This window comes from Schistocerca piceifrons, chromosome 4, assembly GCF_021461385.2.
Source record: "Schistocerca piceifrons isolate TAMUIC-IGC-003096 chromosome 4, iqSchPice1.1, whole genome shotgun sequence".
In the NCBI taxonomy this organism is placed as follows: Eukaryota; Metazoa; Arthropoda; class Insecta; order Orthoptera; family Acrididae; genus Schistocerca; species Schistocerca piceifrons.
The window spans coordinates 415,491,731-415,512,870 of NC_060141.1; the positions used below are offsets into that span (position 1 = coordinate 415,491,731).

Below are 21,140 nucleotides of genomic sequence, written 5' to 3' on the forward strand. Positions count from 1 at the left end.
TACACACTACTTTGTATTGGAACATGGCTATACTCAGTCACATGATTAGTTACTTTTCACCGAGATTGGTGTCTACAGTTCACTTTGTTGAGTAACATCTTTGACGTCTAGGGATAGATTTGAAATAGTGTCCTCCCTGCACTGCCCAAAACTGTTAACTAAGGTATATAGCATATAATTTTTTGTTATTTCATGTCTGTCACACCACAAACATGTCTGTTTCAGTGACAAGTCAATTGGCATCTTGCTGCATCAGTCTTCTTACAGTACTTACAATTAGACAATATTTGAGACTAAATGGAATCAATTCACATCATCTAAACTTTTTATAGGTTTTTGCTGGGAACAAAGTCAGAGCAATAACTCTGCACTAAGTAGGCACTATGAATGGTCAGAGTAACAGTGGTAGTAGTATGACGTTTACAAAAGCTTCAGTGAAAAACAATTTACTTTCCTATCGAGAAAAATAAGTTTTTTCAGTGATGGAATCAACTTACTTCCTTATCTGCATAGTTTTCACTAGAACACAGCTGCTGAATAAACTGCAGGACTTCGGGCCAGCTCTGGCTTGGTAGCTCATGTTTCACCAGGATTCCAACAAATTGAGCAATGGAAGTCTTCACACTTTTCTGCTGTTCTTTGACCAAAGTCTCCAGTATACCTTGTTTGATCCTGCATAAACACCAACTTAATAAGTGCTCATTGTTAATACATCGGAGTTGATGCTACAGTCTGTACTGTAGCACATGAAATCTATTTACTTAATAGACAACAAAAAGGCATGACTATAATCATATTCATATCTACTATATGCTATTTTGACAAAAATCTACAGACTGTGCTTGAGTGTAAATTCATTGGGTTCACACTGATAATTCCCCCCATTTTATTAAAACATTAATTACTAGTATCTCAGGAACTGACAACTAGTCTAAATCCCTCATGAAATATGGATATGCTATAATGGACACACATCCACTTTTAGACAGGAACAGGTGCTGATTTGGGGAGAGAGAGAGAGAGAGAGAGAGAGAGAGAGAGAGAGAGAGAGAGAGAGAGAGAGAGAGAGAGAGAGAGAGAGAGAGACTTAAAAAATACCTGAAGATAAAATTGATAATTATTACATTTATTCATATAGAGCTACTAAAAGGTACTAGCTGCCAATTTTATTTTCCAGGAGAATTGGTTGGCTGGTTGGGTCATCAGTCCTCAGTCAATGGGTAGTTCATGTGGAGTTAGTGACGTCTGCCAGGAATGTGATGAGATAATGAAAGTACACAGGAGTGGTAAAATCTATGCACTGAAGGCAACACTGATGCCAAAGTGGAGAAAAAAATTATGAGGAAATAAAAGTATATGGATTGGGCCAGTATGTAGGTCAGAAGAGATGAGGGGTCTCCCAACGCTCATCGGTGGCAAAAGAAACCCCACTCATACCTAATCCCAACCAATCCAACTAAAGCTTAAGATAATTACAGAGTGAAGAATGCCTTCATGTCATGAATTCAGAGCAGTAAAAATGAGAAGACTGAAAACTAAATGGACATCAATGGGACTGACAATAATAAAGCAAGATGAGAGAAATAGTTACAGGAGAAGGTGGGTGTGTCCCGAGCTCTGCATACAATGGGAGCACCACCCTTTTCCATTAGGGTCAAAGCATTAATGAGGGAGCAACACCTGCTATTCAACAGTGACACCCCTAAAACTTAAAACAGGGTGCAGCAGAAGGGGCAAACAACATCTAAAAGCAATTAATACAGAGTAAAAGGGGGATGACAGGGGCAGCTGTCAAAGTATGCAGAGTCAAGGGTCCCCAGATGCAGCAAGCAACAAGAGATGCCCCAATCCCAACCATTCTGAAGGTAGTTTAAAACTTCATACATCATAATAAACACCTCTATCATGGAGGAAACTGAGAACTAGTTCAAGTGTCCATGAGTAGCCTGCCAATATTAGAGACAAACAATTCCAAAGATCATGCTCTTCATGGAGAGCCAGAAGATGGCGGCATTTCACTGGATATGAGTTGTCTACAACACTCCACAAACACAAGATGGGGGTAGCTCATTACACAAAATAAAACTATGGGTTAGTTCAGTATGACAAATGCAGAGGCACGAGGATGGTAGATTAGTGGGGGAGTAGCTCACCAGACAATGATACATTTCTGAGACAGTAGACACCTTATCTGCACCAACAAATCCACATTCAAGACTGTCAAAATGAATATGGGACGAGTAATGGTTCGTCTAGCCAAACAGCCTGCCAGTCCATTTCCTGCAATACCCACAACTTGGGAACCAGAAGTCAGTTAAGCAGGCAATACAACAAACGTCCAAGACGTCATGAAAAGCAGATACCACAGATCAGTTGCCTGATACTGCTCACTGAGTCACTACAAATTAGAATATAGTCAGGGGAGGCCCCTTTAATAAAGCTTAGGGCTCTTAATGACCATCAGATTTGCCATAAAAATGCATGTTTCCAGCAACCAATGTTGTTCCTGACCGGCAGGACACTTAAAAGCATAGCCAACCTTAGCCATAGTTTTAGAGCTGTCAGTGTAAATAAAGATAGCATGCCTATACTAATGAAGAACTGAAAGGAACAGAAACTGAAAACTCAACGGAGCAACAGACTTTAGGACCTTGAAATAGATCAGTCCTAATACATTCCCTGGATACCAAGGGAAGTGTACAGGAAAAACATGGGGAGCACATTTTAAGGAGATGAGTCCAGGTCTCAGGACTGCGAAGTATGCTCCAACTGGTGATCCCACCTGAGGGCGGGTGTCGGGATCAGTGCCCTCATATGCAAAACTAATGCGATTAGTTGGATGAGTAGGAAATTGTAGGATCACGATTGCGTAAGTGCGTAACTGCTGTTACTGTTTGAACTGAAGAGGGATGATTCTCACGTCAGCAAGCAGACTATCTAAGGGGCTAGACCAGAATACACTGGAGTGGCCAGTCTAACTCCACATGGGCTGTGTCTTATAGTTTCATAGTGAAGGTGCTTCCAAACCAGACCTGGTACTCCTAGGCAATTAGGATGAAAACAGAGACCAGTAATGCAGAGATAAGTACTACAATCTGCACCCCAATATGTGCGGCGAGGAAGCACAGTGCATTAAGCTTCTGCAAGCAGCTAGTCTTTAGCTGACAAGTGTGGAGCAGCCAATTCAGTATTTTATCAGAGAGCAGTTCCAAAACTAAAGACTGCGCAACTAAGGCCAAGCACGGCGTACCCAGGTAGATGGATGGCTGGCTGGTTGGTTGGTTGGGGGAGGGGACCACATAGCGTGGTCATCGGTCCATGATTTAAGGTGGCAGAAAGCAAAGGAGGAACTGAAACAGCACAGCACAGCCAAGAGGGAAGGGGAAAAGGGCAAATAAAGAGGTAAATAGAATGTCAGGGTAGCACGGAAAGTAAAGAACAGCAGGAGGGTGGGGGAATGGCTAGAGTAGGGGCACGCCAGAGACGTGCACCAGCATCGCCACCATCCCTTCTCAATACCTGCACCATACCATGACCACATGAGGTGAAGAAGACAAGAAAAAGGTAAACAAATGGCATAGAAGACCAGATAAAACATAGGGAGAAGAGAGAGAGAACCTGGCCCAAGTGAAGGGGGGCATTACTGTGGAGTATACAACCATAGGTCAACCAAGTATGGCCAATATGAAGACGGCAGAGGATGGTAGGTCCTCGCCTGTACGGGTGGAGGGAAGAACTCCGCCATGACAGCACCCTCCTTGATTGCACGAAGTTTATTAGTCAATGGGGTAACCTGCCAGGGGAGCCATCTCACTAGTAAGGAAAAAAGGATTTGACGTAAATCCACAAATCACAAATCTGCCCCTAGAGGGGTCACAGAACGGGTGGTAGATGTCTGCTCTTCCTCGGACATTTGGCAATTCACTACTCGGGAGCCCAATGTAAGTGACCCGAACAATCAGCAGCACCAAGACTGGCAAGAAGGTTGTGGATGGCAGAAACCAAGAAGTGGCTTGAAAAACACCTAACCTAAAGGCCACTCAATGAGTCAATACATAACAAAACTCAGGTGAAGGAGGACCCTTTAATAAGGTAGAGGGCCCAATGGAAGGCCATCAGTTCTACAGCAAACAACCCATACATGGCAGGCAAGAGATCTTCAAGTGCCAACAAAAGATGTGAAGGTACATCGCATGTGATCAGCAGATTTAGAGCCATCAGTGTAGAAAAACAATAGCACCCTGAAATTCCTGTAAGAATGGACAGAACAAACAATGGACCACCATTGTAGTGATGGGGGTTTTGAGCCCTGGAATAGATCTGTCCAAATTCAGGGCTGATGAACTAACCAAGTGAAGGTGGTTGAGAGAGAACGTGGTGAAGAAGAAGAAGAAAACAAGGGAAGATGGAAATTGCCGTGAGGAGAAGCAAGACGGAGCCTTACTTATAAACCAATCTGAGTGCAGACAATGTCCCAAAGCAACAAAAAGACTAGCAGGGGTGTGCAGGGAAAGAGCGGATAGTGACAACATAGAAAATCAGCAGCCGTGACTGCCGAACAGAAAGGGGAGCAATTCCAGCATCAAACAGAAGACGTTTCACAGGGTTGGTGTGAAAGGCATCAGTGGCTAAACAGACACTATGATGCACTGGGTCCAAGAGGAGCAGCATGAAAGGGGCAGCTGATCCATGAACTTCACAACCACAGTCCAGACAAGACAGAACTGATACCCAATAAAGGTGGAGAAGAGTCAACCAATCTGTACCCCAAGTGGTGTTGGCAAGGAAGCGAAGTACAGTAAGTTTATGCAAACAGCCAACCTTCATATGACATATCTGGGGCAACCAAGTACACTCCTTGTCAAAAAGAACACCCAAGAAACAGAATTGGGGGACCACAGTCAGGTGTTGGGCATTGAGGTACAGCTCCGGATCAGGACTGATTGTAATATGGCGACAAATGCACCAGCCTCGACTTAAGGGGGAGAACTGAAAACTATGAAAGTTTGATCACATGGAAGCGAATCAGATGGCATCCTGGAGATGTTCCACAGAATCCACTGAGAGTTGGCTCGCCCAAATACAGAAATCATCCACATATAGAGCAGGGGTAACCAACAGTCCAGCAGAAGCCCCAAGTCCATTAATAACAATGAGAAAAAGGACACTTAATACGGAGCCCTGTGGAATGCATTTCTCCTGGGTCTGCAGAGAGCTGAAAGTGGTGATCAGTGGGATAGGAACTGGCTAATAAAAATCGGGAGGGGGGGGGGGGGGGGCCAAGATCACTCACGGAGTGTAAGGAGGATGTGATAGTGCCAATCTGCGTTGTAGGTTTTAGAAGATTGAAGGAAACTATGACAAGGTGGCATCACTAAGGAAAGGACTGCCAAACAATGGTTTCCAATCGAAGCGGACTATCGATCAGAGACTGTCTCTCAAAAGCCGTATTGGCAAGGAGATAAAAGGTACCGAGATACAAGGATGCAAATGAGCCAACAAGCCACCATCTGTTTTTGTAACTTGAAGGGGACATTGGACACGCTGATCGGCTGGTAACTATCAAGGGACGATGGACCTTGCCAGGCTTAAGGACAGGAACCATAATACCGCTTTCCAATGAGAGGGGAAAATGCCTTCAAGTCAAATATGAACACCTGGAGGAGATATTGCCACTGTGGATGACTGAGATGTTGAAGTAGTTGGTGATGGATGGAATCAAGGCCAGGAGCTGAACTGTGGGAAGAAGAGGACCAGAAGAAGCTCCCATTCTGTAAATAGTTCACTGTAGGATTTCACCTGACAAGGGGTAAAATCTAAGTGGGAAGCTTCACCTCACTGTTTCTGGAGGAGGAAGGCAGCAGGATAGGAGGCTGATGCCAATGCTGTCCCAAAATGGGTCACGAGTTGTTCTGTGAGAACGGATGGATCCATACGAAGGCCACCTGGAAGGATAAGGCCCAGAATGAAAGACTGCTACTGACAACCTTTGAGGGTGCAGAGTGTAGCCCATGGCCATGACAAATGGACAGCAGAACTTAGGGAGGAGACAAAGTGTTCCCAACACACCTGACTATCAGATTAATTAACAGGCTTTGGCACGAAGACTTTTAAAGATAAAGAGGCCGGTGGAGGACAGGTGCCACTTGAATCGTTTCATGGGGCGATGGCGATCATAGATGCGAGCGGCAATGGCTGTGCTTCAACTTAGAACATGCTAGCAGTGAGCGGAGCCTGTCGAGCAGGGAATGGATAAGCTGGTGGCATGAATTATCTTATCGGATGGATCACAGATGACTCCATAAATACAGCGTGACAAGGAGCATGTAAACACGACATGGCAGGCATACAGAGGCCAATCAGCACAATGGAAAGCTTAGCAGGATAACCTAGCCATCAGGAGATGGGAAGGGAATATGAGAACTAACAGGAAGTGGTCACTGTCAGAGGTCATAGTGTGTTGACGAGTGTAGGGAAGGAAGAAAAGGAGGGGAACTGAGCAGAAGGTCATGGCAGATAAGTTCCATAGGTGGCACTAAGATGAGTAGGGGAACCATCATTAAGTTTGTATAAGTCGTGGTCTGCAAGAAATGTGTCAACGAGGAGGAAGCTCCATCGCCAGTGGGTACGGAAGGAGGCTGACACTTCTCCGGCCAGGGACGTAGAGTGGCACATGGAGTGGAGGGCTTCGGAAATGCAGGGGAGAGGAGCAAGGAGTAGTACAGAGGTAAGGATGAGGGAGAAGGGGGAAAAGGATCTAACACATGCTGAGATATGTTTCATCAACACAGGATGAAAACCATATTTCTGAATAACCTCAATGTAGAATAAACAATCGTGGACCTGTTACTCCTGTTATCTTCTTTTCCTCCTTATAAATTGGGCAATCTGGTGAGTGTGGAGAGTGATGGACATGACAATGGAACCGAAGGACTCCCCTGACGGAGTGGATGTCCATATTCATCACACTGAGGGTCATCCGTACAGTGGGAAGATGTGCCCGAAATGCGAACACTGAAAACTCCTCTTGGGTGGTGGGACATATGGCTTCATGTCACACCGATAACACACAACCTTGACCTCCTCTGGTAGAATATCTCCCTTAAATGCCAGAGTAAAAGTTCCTGTATTAATGCAATTCTGAACCCAACAAAATGAAAGCCCCTTTGTTCTGGATTGGCCTGGTGTTCCTCATAAGTTTGAAGGATGAGGCCCTTACGAGAAATGGCTCCCTGAGCCATACTCAAAGACTAGTAAGGAGTAATGGACACTGGGATGTCACCAACATGGTCACAAATATGAATGGATGGATGCAGTTTGGGTGGCAGCAGAAGAAGTTCTGATCAACAGTGAACCCGACCGCATCTTACTGAGGGATTCCACTTCACCAAACCTGCCTTCACTATTTTCCACACAAAATTATGGTTTTGTGATGGTGAATGTGTCCTTGTCCATCCTAGTATAGATCAGGTAGTGGTGAAAAGTGTTTCACCCAAGCCAGTGATCTCTTCCTCTCTCAGTGTAGCCAGGGAAGGGAAGGCCACAGGGTCATAAGAAGCAGCAGTAAATGATCCATTGCCAACCAAAGCGATGACCAGTATTTTCGAGCATAACACGTTTCATATGCAAAATGTCTGTCCTGATACTACCCACTCCGGTCCGGGGCTGTTTCACCCTGTGAGCATCACCCAAACACAGCAGGGGAAATCCGACATGATGGCCATTGCCAGAAGTTCCAATGCTCCAGAATGACAAGCAGTAACTCCTAAGCACGCACTGGGAGGCAACAGCTCATGTATCGAAGTGGATACCTTTGTTGTCAGGGATCTCAACTAAATGGATACGTAACAGCCCCACTACACAGACTGGCTACATGTGCTAGTGTCCTAGTGGAGCAGGGGGAGGGCACTACGACAGGGAAGGAAGAGGGAGGAGGAATCCACACTGAAGATGCTAGAGAGAGAGTTCTTCTCGAAGTAGCTCACACCACAGAGAAAATATAGAAATGGAGGTCACACCCCAAAGGGGGGAAGTAAAAGAGGGTGAAAAAGAAAAAGCAAGAGGAACAAAAAGTGGAAACAGTAGAAGAAACCAAATGTATAGTCAGGCCAACTTAAGTAAGAAAAACCAAGAGAAGGGAAGGTGGCGGCAGAGAGAAAGGAGCAGGGACAGGGAAGGAAAAGTAGCAAGAACAGTGAAGAAGGGGCACAGAGAAGGAAATGCAGCCCAGGAAGGAAGAATGGGCCACAATAGCACTCATGCAGAGTTCTGTGTCACGATGAACCACGGTATGATAAGAGAAATGCATGAACCGCATACCGGCCTGAGAGAATTTGAAACCATAAGAAAGGCTATATATGGAGGGCCTTTGGATGGGGCCTTGGAGCTTGTGTTCAGCGAAGGCTAGACTGGGAGCTGTACCAAATGCTAAAGTTATTGACATACAATTCAAGGTGAGCAGTAGTCCAGACAGGTCACTAGCCCACTGATGGCGATGAAGAGTATAACATTCCACAAGGAGTCCTGTGGCATGCCATTCTCTTGTAGCCATGGAGAGCTGAGTTCAGTACCATCTACAGTACGAAGGATCAAAGGGGTGGTGGATATAAGTAAAATGTGATGGGGCCAAGCACTATCTTAAGCTTTCTGTATATCAAAAAAGACTGATGAGGTGTTGGTGTTTATAAAAAGCCTAGCCCATTGTCAATTCCGAACTAACCAGATGATCAGTTTTAGATCATCGTCCTATGAAACCACACTAATAGGGTAACTAAAGGCCCCAAGGTTCAAGAACGTAGCATAATCAATGGGCAACCACCATTTCAAGGGATCTGTAGAGCTTGTTGGTGAGGCTATGTGTCATTAGCTGTTGAAGGACATTGGGATTTTACCCAGCTTAATGACTGGTACAATAATACTTTCTAATCATTAAGAAGGAAAGACACTTTTGAGCCAAATATGGTTAAGGATCTTCAATAGACAGCCTTTGAGTAACCATCAGACATAGGATAGCCTTTTCAGTAGTTGAGGGGCAACAGTCTGAATGATTGACCGATCTGGCCTTGTAACATTAACCAAAACGGCCTTGCTGTGCTGGTACTGCGAACGGCTGAAAGCAAGGGGAAACTACAGCCATAATTTTTCCCGTAGCATAGTGAACGCATTATTGTGGCCAAGATAGACACAAAGCCCATGCCTACTACAGTAGGACAAGTTTATATGCCAACTAGCTCTGCAGATGAAGAAATTGATGAAATGTATGATGAGATAAAAGAAATTATTCAGGTACTAAAGGGAGACAAAAATTTAATAGTCATGGGTGATTGGAATTCGAGAGTAGGAAAAGGGAGAGAAGGAAACATAGTAGGTGAATATGGATTGGGGGTAAGAAATGAAAGAGGAAGCCGCCTGGTAGAATTTTGCGCAGAGCATAACTTAATCATACCTAACATTTGGTTCAAGAATCATGAAAGAAGGTTGTATACGTGGAAGAACCCTGGAGATACTAGAAGATATCAGATAGATTATATAATGGTAAGACAGATTTAGGAACCAGGTTTTAAATTTTAAGACATTTCCAGGGGCAGATGTGGACTGACCACAATCTATTGGTTATGAACTGTAGATTAAAACTGAAGAGACTGCAAAAAGGTGGGAATTTGAGGAGATGGGACCTGGATAAACTCAAGGAACCAGAGGTTGTAGAGAGTTTGAAGAAGAGCATAAAGGAACAATTGACAAGAATGGGGGAAAGAAATACAGTAGAAGAAGAATGGATAGCTTTGAGGGATGGAGTGGTGAAGGCAGCAGAGGGTCAAGTAGGTAAAGATGAGGGTTAGTAGAAATCGTTGGGTGACAGAAGAAATACTGAAATTAATTGATGAAAGGAGAAAATATAAAAATGCAGTAAATGAAGCAGGCAAAAAAGGAATACAAACGTCTCAAAAATGAAATCAACAGGAAGTGCAAAATGGCTAAGCAGGCACGGCTAGAGGACAAATGTAAGGATGTAGAGGCTTACCTCACTAGGGGTAAGATAGATACTGCCTACAGGAAAATTAAAGAGACCTTTGGAGAAAGGAGAACCACTTGCGTGAATATCAAGAGCTCAGATGGAAACCCAGTTCTAAGCAAAGAAGGGAAAGCAGAAAGGTGGAAGGAGTATATAGAGGGACTATACAAGGGCGATGTTCTTGAGGACAATATTATGGAAATGGAAGAGGATGAAGATGAAATGGGAGACATGATACTGCGTGAAGAATTTGATAGAGCACTGAAAGATCTAAGTCGAAACAAGGCCCTGGGAGTAGACAACATTCCATTAGAACTACTGACAACCTTGGGAGAGCCAGTCCTGACAAAACACTACCATCTGGTGAGCAAAATGTATGAGACAGGTGAAATACCCTCAGACTTCAAGAAAAATATAATAAATCCAATTCCAAAGAAAGCAGGTGATGACAGATGTGAAAATTACCGAACTATCAGTTTAATAAGTCACAGCTGCAAAATACTAACGCGAATTCTTTACAGACAAATGGAAAAACTGGTAGAAGCCGACCTCGGGGAAGATCAGTTTGGATTCCGTAGAAATATGGGAACACGTGAGGCAATACTGACCCTACGACTTATCTTAGAAGCTAGGTTTCTAGCATTTGTAGACTTGGAGAAGGCTTTTGACAATGTCGACTGGAATACTCTTTCAAATTCTGAAGGTGGTAGGGGTAAAATACAGGGAGTGAAAGGCTATTTACAATTTGTACAGAAACCAGATGGCAGTTATAAGAGTCAAGGGACATGACAGGGAAGTAATGGTTGGGAAGGGAGTGAGACAGGGTTGTAGCCTCTCCCCGATGTTATTCAATCTGTATATTGAGCAAGCAGTAAAGGAAACAAAACAAAAATTCGGAGTAGGTATTAAAATCCATGGAGAAGAAATAAAAACTTTGAGGTTCGCCGATGACATTGTTATTCTGTCAGAGACAGCAAAGGACTTGGAAGAGCAGTTGAACGGAATGGACAGTGTCTTTAAAGGCAGATATAAGATGAACATCAACAAAAGCAAAATGAGGATAATGGAATGTAGAGGGAGACCAAGGGATGAATACACTAAACAGATTCAGAAGGATGTAGGCTGCAGTACGTATTGGGAGATGAAGAAGCTTGCACAGGATAGAGTAGCTGTAGAAGTAGGAAGTATGCAGCAGACCTCAGTAGTTACGGTGGCTAGAACAGTTGCAAAGTCGAAGAGGAAGAAGAAGGTTCTGCTGTTAGGTAGTTCTCATGGCAGAGGTGTAGGCCAGCAGTTGCAGGAAGTGCTTGGGAGTGAGTACCAGGTCACCAGCATTGTGAAGCCTAATGCAGGATTGGCTCAGGTGACTTAACATAGGGGGGTTATGTAGGGATTTTACTAAAGAAGATCAGGTAGTGATTGTGGGTGGGGCTGGTAATAGTATTGATAGGGATGGGGAGTATGACATAGATGGTGACCTGGAAAAGATAGCCAATAACATGAGACTTGGGGGAGCGCCGATGACAGAAAGTGTGGGTCACATTTCAGTGGTGTCGGTGGAGTGTATCAGCAGGACGGGTTTCACTAGACATGGCCTGCACCTCGACAGGTATGGGAAGGGGAGGTTGGCAAAGCTTATAGGTGACAGTATAGGTGGGGTTGGTGGGATCACTCATGGGAAAATTCCTGCAGTAGTGGGTGTTGGAGCTGCACCTTTTTTAGATTGAAGTCAGCTGACAGGTATTCCTGCTTAAGGGAAGTCTCTCTAACAAAGGAACCACTTTTGACAAAGCTTAGGTATCTGAGTAATGAGGGAATTAGTATATTTCATCAAAATATACAAGGTATTAGAGATAAAGTTAGTGAACTGCTTATAGATGTTGACTCTGTAATTATTGGTATATCTGAACACTTCTTAAATAAGGAGATAATTCAGAGGCTTCCTTTACCAGGAGACAGGTCGACTGGCAGCTTTTCGAAGAGCTCTTTGCGGTGTGGGGGAGTAGCCATGTATGTGAAAAACAGCATCCCATTTGAGTCAATTGATGTTTCAAAGTACTGCACTGAAAAGGTGTTTGAATGTTGTGCAGGTGTGGTTAAATTTAATGGAGGTAAACTTCTAACTGTTGTTATCTATAGATCCCCAGACTGATTTCACAACATTTTTGCTAAAGCTAGAGGAAGTTCTTGGTTCATTTTATAGGAAATACAAAAAGTTAGTTATATGTGGTGACTTCAATATTAATTGTGTAAGTGATTGTGCAAGGAAGAGAATGCTGGTAGACCACCTTAATTCATATAATCTTATGCAAACCGTATTCTTTCCAACGAGAGTGCAAGGGAACAGTAGAACAACCATAGACAACATTTTTGTTCATTCCTCATTACTAGAAGGGCATTCTGTTAGCAAAAAGGTGAATGGCCTTTCAGATCATGATGCACAAATTTTAACTCTAAAAGATTTTTGTGCTGCAACACATGTTAAATTTAGTCATCAGCTGTTTAGGAAAGCTGATCCAGTTGCTGTAGAGACCTTTGTAAACCTTATCAAGGAACAAGAGTGGCAAGATGTTTATAGTGCTGATACTAGTAGACAATAAATATAATGCTTTTCTCAAGCCTTCTCGTGAACTTTGAAAGTTGCTTTCCGTTAGAATGTTCAGAACAGGGTACTAGCACAAACAGGCAGCCTTGGTGGCTGACTAGAGGGATAAGAATATCCTGTAGAACAAAGTGGCAATTATATAAAAACATTAGAAAAAGTAAAAATCTAAATGCAGTAGCCCATTACAAACAGTATTGTAAGGTGCTTAAAAAAGTTAATAGGAAGGCAATAAAACCATATGGTCAGTCGTAGAGGAAGCGGCTGGTCTCCAGAGACAGGCCGAGGATATAGAATCAGTGCATAGAGGGAATGTCCGTGTTACTGATAAGTCGCATATATGTTCAGTATTTAATAATCACTTTCTGAATATAGCAGGTGAACTAAACAGAAACCAAGCCCCAACAGGGAATCATATAGCGCTCGTAGAAGGAAGTGTTCCGAGACTGTTACCTGAAATGCTCCTCCATGATACTGACAAGAGGGAGATTGAGTTAGTAATTAAATCACTAAAGACCAAGAACTCTCATGGATATGGCGGGGTATATAGCAGAATACTGAAGTATTGTTCTATGTATGTAACCCCAGTACTTAGCCATATCTGTAACTTTTCCTTTAGGAGTGGTCGGTTTCCTGACAGATTAAAGTACTCGGTAGTGAAGCCCCTTTATAAAAAGGGAGACAGGAATAATGTTGACCTATTTCTATGCCATCAGTGTTTGCTGAAGTCATCGAGAGGGTTGTATATACAAGGTTAGTGCAGCATTTAAATTCACATAATTTGCTGTCAAATGAACAGTTTGGTTTTAGAAATGGTTTAACAACTGAAAATGCTATATTCTCTTTTCTCTGTGAGGTTTTAGATGGATTAAATAAAAGGCTGCGAACGCTAGTTGTTTTCTTTGATTTAACGAAGGCTTTTGACTGTGTTGATCACAAAATATTACTGCAGAAGTTGGACCATTATGGAGTAAGGGGAGTAGCTTGCAATTGGTTCGCCTCTTACTTTAAGAACAGAAAGCAGAAGGTAATTCTCCGCAATACTGAGAGTGGTAGTGATGTTCAGTCCCAATGGGGCACTGTTAAGTGGGGCGTTCCCCAAGGGTCGGTGCTGGGGCCACTGCTGTTTCTTATTTAAATAAATGATATGCCTTCAGGTATTACAGGTGATTCAAAAATATTTCTGTTTGATGATGACACCAGCTTGGCAGTGAAGGATCTTGTGTGTAATATTGAAACAGTATCAAATAACTGTAGTTCATGAAATAAGTTTGTGGCTTGTGGAAAATAATTTGATGCTAAATCACAGCAACACTCAGTTTTTACAGTTTCTAACTGACAATTCAACAAGAACTGATTTTGATCAGACAGAATGGGCATATTATAAGCAAGATGGAACAGTTCAAGTTCCTAGGCGTTCGGATAGATAGTAAGCTGTTGTGAAAAGCCCATGTTCAGGATCTTGTTCAGAAACTAAATGCTGCTTTATTTACCATTAGAACAGTATCTGAAAATAGTGACAGTTCAACACAAAAAGTAGTCTACTTCACATATTTTCATACGCTTATGTCGTATGGTATTATTTTTTGGGGTAATTCTTCTAATTCAAAAAGGGTATTTTTGGCTCAAAAACAGGCTGTTCGAGCTATGTGTGGTGTAAGTTCGAGAACCTCTTGTCGACCCCTATTCAATGGTCTGAGAATTCTGACATTGCCCTCACAGTATATATTTTCTATAATGTCGTTTGTTGTTAGCAATATTAGTTTATTCCCAAGAGTTAGCAGCTTTCACTCAGTTAATACTAGGCAGAAATCAAATCTAGCATGTGGAATGGACTTCCTTGACACTTGTGCAGAAAGGAGTGCATTATTCTGCTGTATCCATTTTCAATAAGCTACCACAAGAACTCAAAAATCTTAGCAGTAGCCAAAACTCTTAAGTCTATACTGAAGAGTTTCCTCATGGCTCACTCCTATTCTGTCGAGGAGCTCCTGGAAGAGCTGAAAAATTAAGCAAATTCCAGTGTTATATTATTGATTTTCTTTATTTAAACTTACGAATTTTCGCCTGAATATGTTTCTTACATTTCATTTTATCTGTTTTTACTATCGTGTTATAATTTTATGTATTGACTCGTTCCATGACCATGGAGACTTCTCCTTAATTTGGTCCCATGGAACAATAAATAAATAAATAAATATAAAGTACTCTCAATTTAATCAGGTCAACTCCAAGAACAGTGACTTTCAAATCTCATTCTGTACTTGCTGCATTTTTGAAACTCCCATGTCATTTACTGACAAAAATACAATATCTTATGTCCAACAATATAAGCAACCTCAAGAGCACTACTATTAAATGACGATGTTTTACATGCAATGATTTTAAAGACTAACACACAACAAGCAGTACATTTGTTTGGCACCATCAAACTTTCACATTTTGACATTCATTTGTACTTCAATTGAAGAAATTACTGCAGGCAGTATCTAATTTGTCCACTAGAGATTATTTAAGAAAAATTCCTAATATTCTGTGACCATGAACTTCATGAATGATGCAGCCTAAGCCATTTATCGTTTTTACACACCAAGCCCTACATTATTTCATGTTTAAGATCTTTCCGATACTGTCATCATTGGGCCAAAACGTGTTACCTTATTTTGTTTCGTGACAACAGTTCACATTATGATCATTTTCTCCAGTAATCCTTCCTCAAAAATTTTGAGCTTTTATTTCCTTCTCATCTTCATTGCCACTTCACATACGCTACTGATTTATTTCCCTTCAACCATTTGCCTTATAAGCAACAGTAACATTACAATACAAGTGAAGGCCTCTGTTTTGCAATTTTAAATTGTGTGTGGGTATAGACATGTTTTGTTGCATATGTGTTACTTAAATTTATGCATGCTTGAATAGTCCATGTCAATAGGGCACACAAATTTCACTTCCATTTCAACATATTGGCTATTAATTTTATAAATACACACACACACACACACACACACACACACACACACACACACACACACACACACAGATTTGGGTCCAACATCCAGCTCTGATTAGGGAAGGATGCCTGTCGTACCCTTTCCAATGACCCTTAATTTCTTAGCGGACTTTAAACAAACTACTAATAAGGTCAGATTTCACACTACATAAAAAATGACTTGTTTGCTTCAGCGGAAACACCAAGAATTGCAAAAAAACTGCTATGAATTTGCACTGTCTGTAGCAAATAAAACTTGCTAGCATTAAAAAAAAACGCATTCACTTGCAGTGACTACACTAAATAGCAACTTTCTCTACGACAAGATGTTTATTAGTCAACTCACTTATTTCTCAGATCTTCTGGTAATTTCATCCAATGTCTCCTTCGTCCAAGCCTCTTCCTAAGCAATACGGCAGCATATTGGCGTATTTGAGGATTGTCTGATGACCCGACAACATTACATAAAAGTGGTATAACGTCCGGTTGCTTGAAAGCCTCTTTCAGTTCTTTACTGCCCTGGAAGTTAATAACAAGTTGTGGGAGTACGTTCTTTCAATACAAAGTTTTCGTATCATGGCAAAAATAGCACAACAATTTTTTATCTGAAGCAGAATAAACGACAGCAACAGACGAAAACACGTGTATGAAGAGTGTATTATGGAAGTTTTTATTTGAAGGAAATTGTAATTTCATACGAAGTGAATACGTGACAAAATAAAATGAACTGCGTGTTCATCTTCGAATATACCTCCTTAATGACAGCACTGTCAGACACCAGCAGCTTTTTCAATATCTCCTCCATCCTCGAAATACTGCCGCACCGCTTCTTACCTACATCTACTGTTGCCGAGGGTTTGTCAAAGATATTTAACCTCAAAGACTGCCCAAAGAATAACACGCGTAAACAAATGTTTCATGATTTTTGCAAGGATTTTCTCACATCTGGAAAGAAACTGAGAGGTATACCTGTTCCTATATGGAACATTTGCATAAATCATTAAATAAAAAGTTGTTATTTTTTCACCTACGGAAATGATACATGACCCCTCTGAGTTTCCTTTATTTAATGTTGATGGCATTACGTAGTACCACGCACGATTGTTAGGGTGGATAAAATTATTTATATTATTTCTTTGCATCACCTGACATGATGCGCCATTGAAGCTTTTGTCAAGGGCTGGAGTATATAAAAAGAAATAAGTTTTCGCACTTTAATGTGATCTTGCAGAACGATATGATTTACGGTTTGACGTAAGTCCGTAGATCAATTTCTTTTACCACTACACCACCACAGATTTTTCTTGAGCGACCTGTTGCTGAAGTCAACCAGCAAATGGAGCGGCTTCAAAACTAAAATCACCAATCAGTGAATAGTTTGGAAATGGTACGGTGAACATGACCTTGTGGAATGTCGTAAAAACATTCTTCAGATCATAAGTACCACCTGTCTTGTCTTACGTTTTTAAAACAGACCTAAGGTCTTGAAATAGGTCGGTTGTTACTCAAAAATTATGCTAATTAGTGTTACGTGCCATTGATTTAAAGAGGATTCACTCATTGAACACTTCATATGGAAGTTTTTTTTCTAAATTTGCTTTGTAATTAATTTTGTGGATTGTTAATAGCCAGTGGAGTCATATGCCAAGAACAAGAATCACATTTCGGAACCTCTGTGTCGCACAGTGTGTTTTCGTAAGAGCGTGCAAAAATGTAACAAGACAGAGAATGCTCCACTGAACAATTTGAGACAGGGAATCTGGGGTCGGAGAAACCAGCTTACAGAGATCTGGAAGTAAACTTGTCTACTGCTTTGTCTAGCATTACTGTTTTCCAGCTAATTTACAACTAACGTGGGTTTTAGTTTACATGTACTGTGCTGTTTATTTACATGTACATTTTTATTTGCCAGCAAGGAAACGAGGGGGACGAGCCTGATTACTAGGAAGCATTTCCTGGTCGCTGGATTGGAAGGAGAGGTCTTATTCCTTGGTCTGTGAGGTCACTTGACCTGAATCCCCTTGATTATTTCCTATGGGGATATCTAAAGTCACTTATGTATGAAACCCTAGTGGACACTGAGATGGAATTAGATGCCAGAATTGTAGCTACCTGTGATGTGATTCGAAACACACCAGAGATACTTGTCAGGGTGCGTCAGAATCTTGTTCGCCGATGTCGCGTTTGCATTGAGGTTAATGTCCGTCAGTTTCAGCACGTTTTGTAAGATAAAGTACAAATGGCATGTTCATTGTGTCAGTGATGGTATTTACAGTTAACTGTAACCAATGTTAATAAAAAAGTGCACTATTGTGATCTTATTCCTATTATCTCCTTGAGCTGGCTGCTCTGACCCCAGATTCCCTACCTCAAATTGTTCGGTGGAGCATCTCTACATCCTGTTAAATTTTTGCACGTTCTTATGGAAACCCCCTGTATGTCTGCTATGATTGTGGAGGTATGGGAGTTTATCACATTCACCACTGAATATAAACTATAAGATAATACTGTACTTTATTAGCAATGTAAGACAATATTCTTCAGAGCACAAAACATGGAATATCTACATACTCAGAAAGTACCAAAGAGCCTCAGATACCATAGCAAAGATTTATCCGGACACTTGACTCAATTATTAGCTCGAGTCTATTACATAACCTCCTCCCCCCTCTCTTTTACAGAGAGCTGTAGCTCGTCAGTTCATTTAGACAATGTGTGCAGATTCACCACAATTCACTTATTCACTTACACTGTTTTAGCAGATCTAGCAAATCCAGATGCACCAGGCACTGCTCTACCTGAACGCTTGTGAACAACTGGTGGTTGACATATAACAGAAGAAGAGTAGCGGCGACCCCTTGCGGTTTCCCTGAAAGATTATTAGGGACCATCCTTGCAGCATCGGAATTGTCTATGTTATAAACAGGTTTTAGGTGATATAACCAGACATTTATCTCAATAATAAACACTTTGTATCCACGCTGAATGCTCTAAAAAGGACCCGAACAATGGGGGGAAAGTGATGGTCTGATTCTATTGTCTGTGATCCAAACAAAGTGACGTGTATTCAAGACTTTATGGAAAAGGGTGGACATTACATCGTGCCTTATAGGATTTTATGGGGCCAGACAGTGCATATCTGTCTGTAGGTCGTCCAGAAATTCTCCATCGTCCGATCTGCAAACTTGATGGTTGTGAGAGCGAGAAGAAATCGTTGGGTACCTTCAGTAGTTCACCACACACCAGCTGTGTGGGAGAGCAATTAATGCCCTCTTTTATAACTGTGAGTAATCCCAATAAAACCAACGGTAGTGGAGAAGACAAAAATTCCATGTGGCAAGCTAATGGTGTCTTTAATGTTCAGCACATTCGTTCCACCATCTTTTTATTGATGCGATGGTAGCTCATAGTGTAGATGTGTTTACATCCACATATTTGCAACAACTCTGCAAGTAATTGGCACACGAATTGACGACCCCTCTCTGAAGTTATTACCTGTGGGATGCCAAAACACGATAACCTATTAGAAACCAAAATGTGAGCCACTGAAATGGCCAAAATATCCTAAATAGGTACTGCTTCTGGCTATCTAGTAAAACAGAGGGAGACAGCCTACGATATCCACATGTAAATGAGAAAACCTCCCAGAAGGAGAGGGAAAATCACCAACAGGAACCGATATGCCTATTAATATTATACTTCTGACATTTAGGCATTTCCTCGCCCAGCACTGGCACACCTTCTGCATTCCCAGCCAAACGACTTTTTCTGTTATTAATCACGCCGTTTCCCTAATTCCGATGTTGGCCAAGGTGAGAAAAGATTCAAAAATAGCATGTCGTCACTTCGCAGGAACGAACAGACGCTCTTTTTTTCGCAGATATATGGCACCAGATACTTGAACCATGTCGCAGTAGGCGTTCAATGTGTAAACTCATTGAGGCCAGGTCCACTAGCGAAACAGATAAGGAATGGGCCCATATCCTGTTGTGCAGCCATGTCCATCCAATAACCACCATGCAGTTACGTGACAAGCAGTATGCCACCACATTTTCTTGCCCTGAGACATGTTGAATACCAGTGGAAAATTGTTCGGTGTACTCCATGTGGCGCACCACCCATGTGCAATTAAGCTCTGTGACTCGTTTGAAGGTAGATGTCGGTGGCTTACGATCAGTGAAAATAGAAAAAAAATCTGACCTTCCAGCCATAGGCGAAAATGTTTCACTGCTAAATAAATAGCTAAAAGATCTCGATTGAAGACACTCCATGATTATTGTTGGACAGACAAAATCTTGGGGAAGAAAACCAATCGCTATTGCCCTCCACATATCGACTGCTGCAAAACCGCTCCTATTGCTGTTTGGATAGCATCCACCTACAGGGTGATGGGAGCATTAGGAATCGGATGTGCCAATAATGAAGCCTGAGCCAGTGCATTTTTCAAATTCTTGTAATCTCTTGTTGCCACCGGAGTTCAAGAAATCTTAATGCTGCCTGACATGTTTCTGTTCCTCGGGAGGTTGTCGAGGGACTCTCAAATCTCAGCCAACTCTGAAAGGTGTCTATGATAACAGTTCAGCATACCCTAAAAACGGTGGAGCCCTTTGAAATTATCAGGAAGGGACAATAGCACGACATTCGATACCTTTCCTGCTGTAAGTGATATGCTGTTACCTGAGACAATATAGACCAAAAAAGGTTGATATGCGGTTGCAAGAGACCTATCCTAAGAAAGGAACTTTCTCCTTCATAAAAACATATTTATCGACATTAACCATTGTCCCACAGTTTTCGAACCTCAGAAACACTGCACTTTATGCTCCGTATGTTCTTCATGTGTTGAGCAAAAACATAAAATGTCATCAACTTAACAGAAAACAAAAGGGAGATCGTGCATAAAACGTTGCTGTTTTTTGGGCTGTGTTTCGTAGCTCAAAAGGCATCACATTGTGCTCAAATGGCCTGAATGGCGTAGTAATGGCAGTTTTCTTCTTGGGGCAACCTGAATTTGTACAAAAGCTTTTGCACAATCGATCACAGTAGAGGAGCACAGACCTGCCAAGTTGCTGGTAAAATCTGTTACATTTGGTAATAGGTACTTATCAGGTATTGTGCGACAGTTCAGTTCTCTGCAGTCACCTCACGTTCTCCGTTTACCGCTACTCTGTTTAACCATCTTTGATAGAGAACGCTAAGCATTGCGAGAACGACATGTAGATCCTTCAGCGATCATCTTGTCAAATTCTTTCTTGACTGCCCACAGCTTATCTGCAATTAGATGTCTGGACCAACTAACCACAAGTTGTCCCGGAGTCGTTCTGGAATGCCTACTTTTGTCATCATCATGTCGGTCAGCGCCGGGAACTGCTGTAGCAACGGTTGGCTGGGGTTGTAATCCGCTGCTTGCCCAGCCTTAGCAGTAGAAAGAAGGGAAGACGCCTGGCCCACATCCTGCGAGCCTGCTCCACCACGGAAGCGTCGTATATCCTGGCTTACCTGCTCCTGATTAACACAAACTTCTATCCATGCTC

At 42.0% G+C, this 21,140-nt stretch overlaps 1 protein-coding gene across 1 annotated transcript in view; it reads right to left on the minus strand.

The window, feature by feature from the left end:
- The window catches only part of LOC124794881 (importin-4-like), a 128,841-nt gene extending 112,354 nt beyond the window's left edge, over nucleotides 1–16,487 (minus strand). The window contains exons 1-3 of the mRNA XM_047258574.1: nucleotides 16,358–16,487; nucleotides 15,953–16,125; nucleotides 498–672 (exon numbers count right to left, since the gene is read on the minus strand). Of these exons, the coding sequence (XP_047114530.1) occupies nucleotides 498–672; nucleotides 15,953–16,125; nucleotides 16,358–16,411 (402 nt within the window). The 5' untranslated portion in view covers nucleotides 16,412–16,487. The remainder of the gene's footprint in view (nucleotides 1–497; nucleotides 673–15,952; nucleotides 16,126–16,357) is intronic.
- Nucleotides 16,488–21,140: the final 4,653 nt, after the last annotated feature.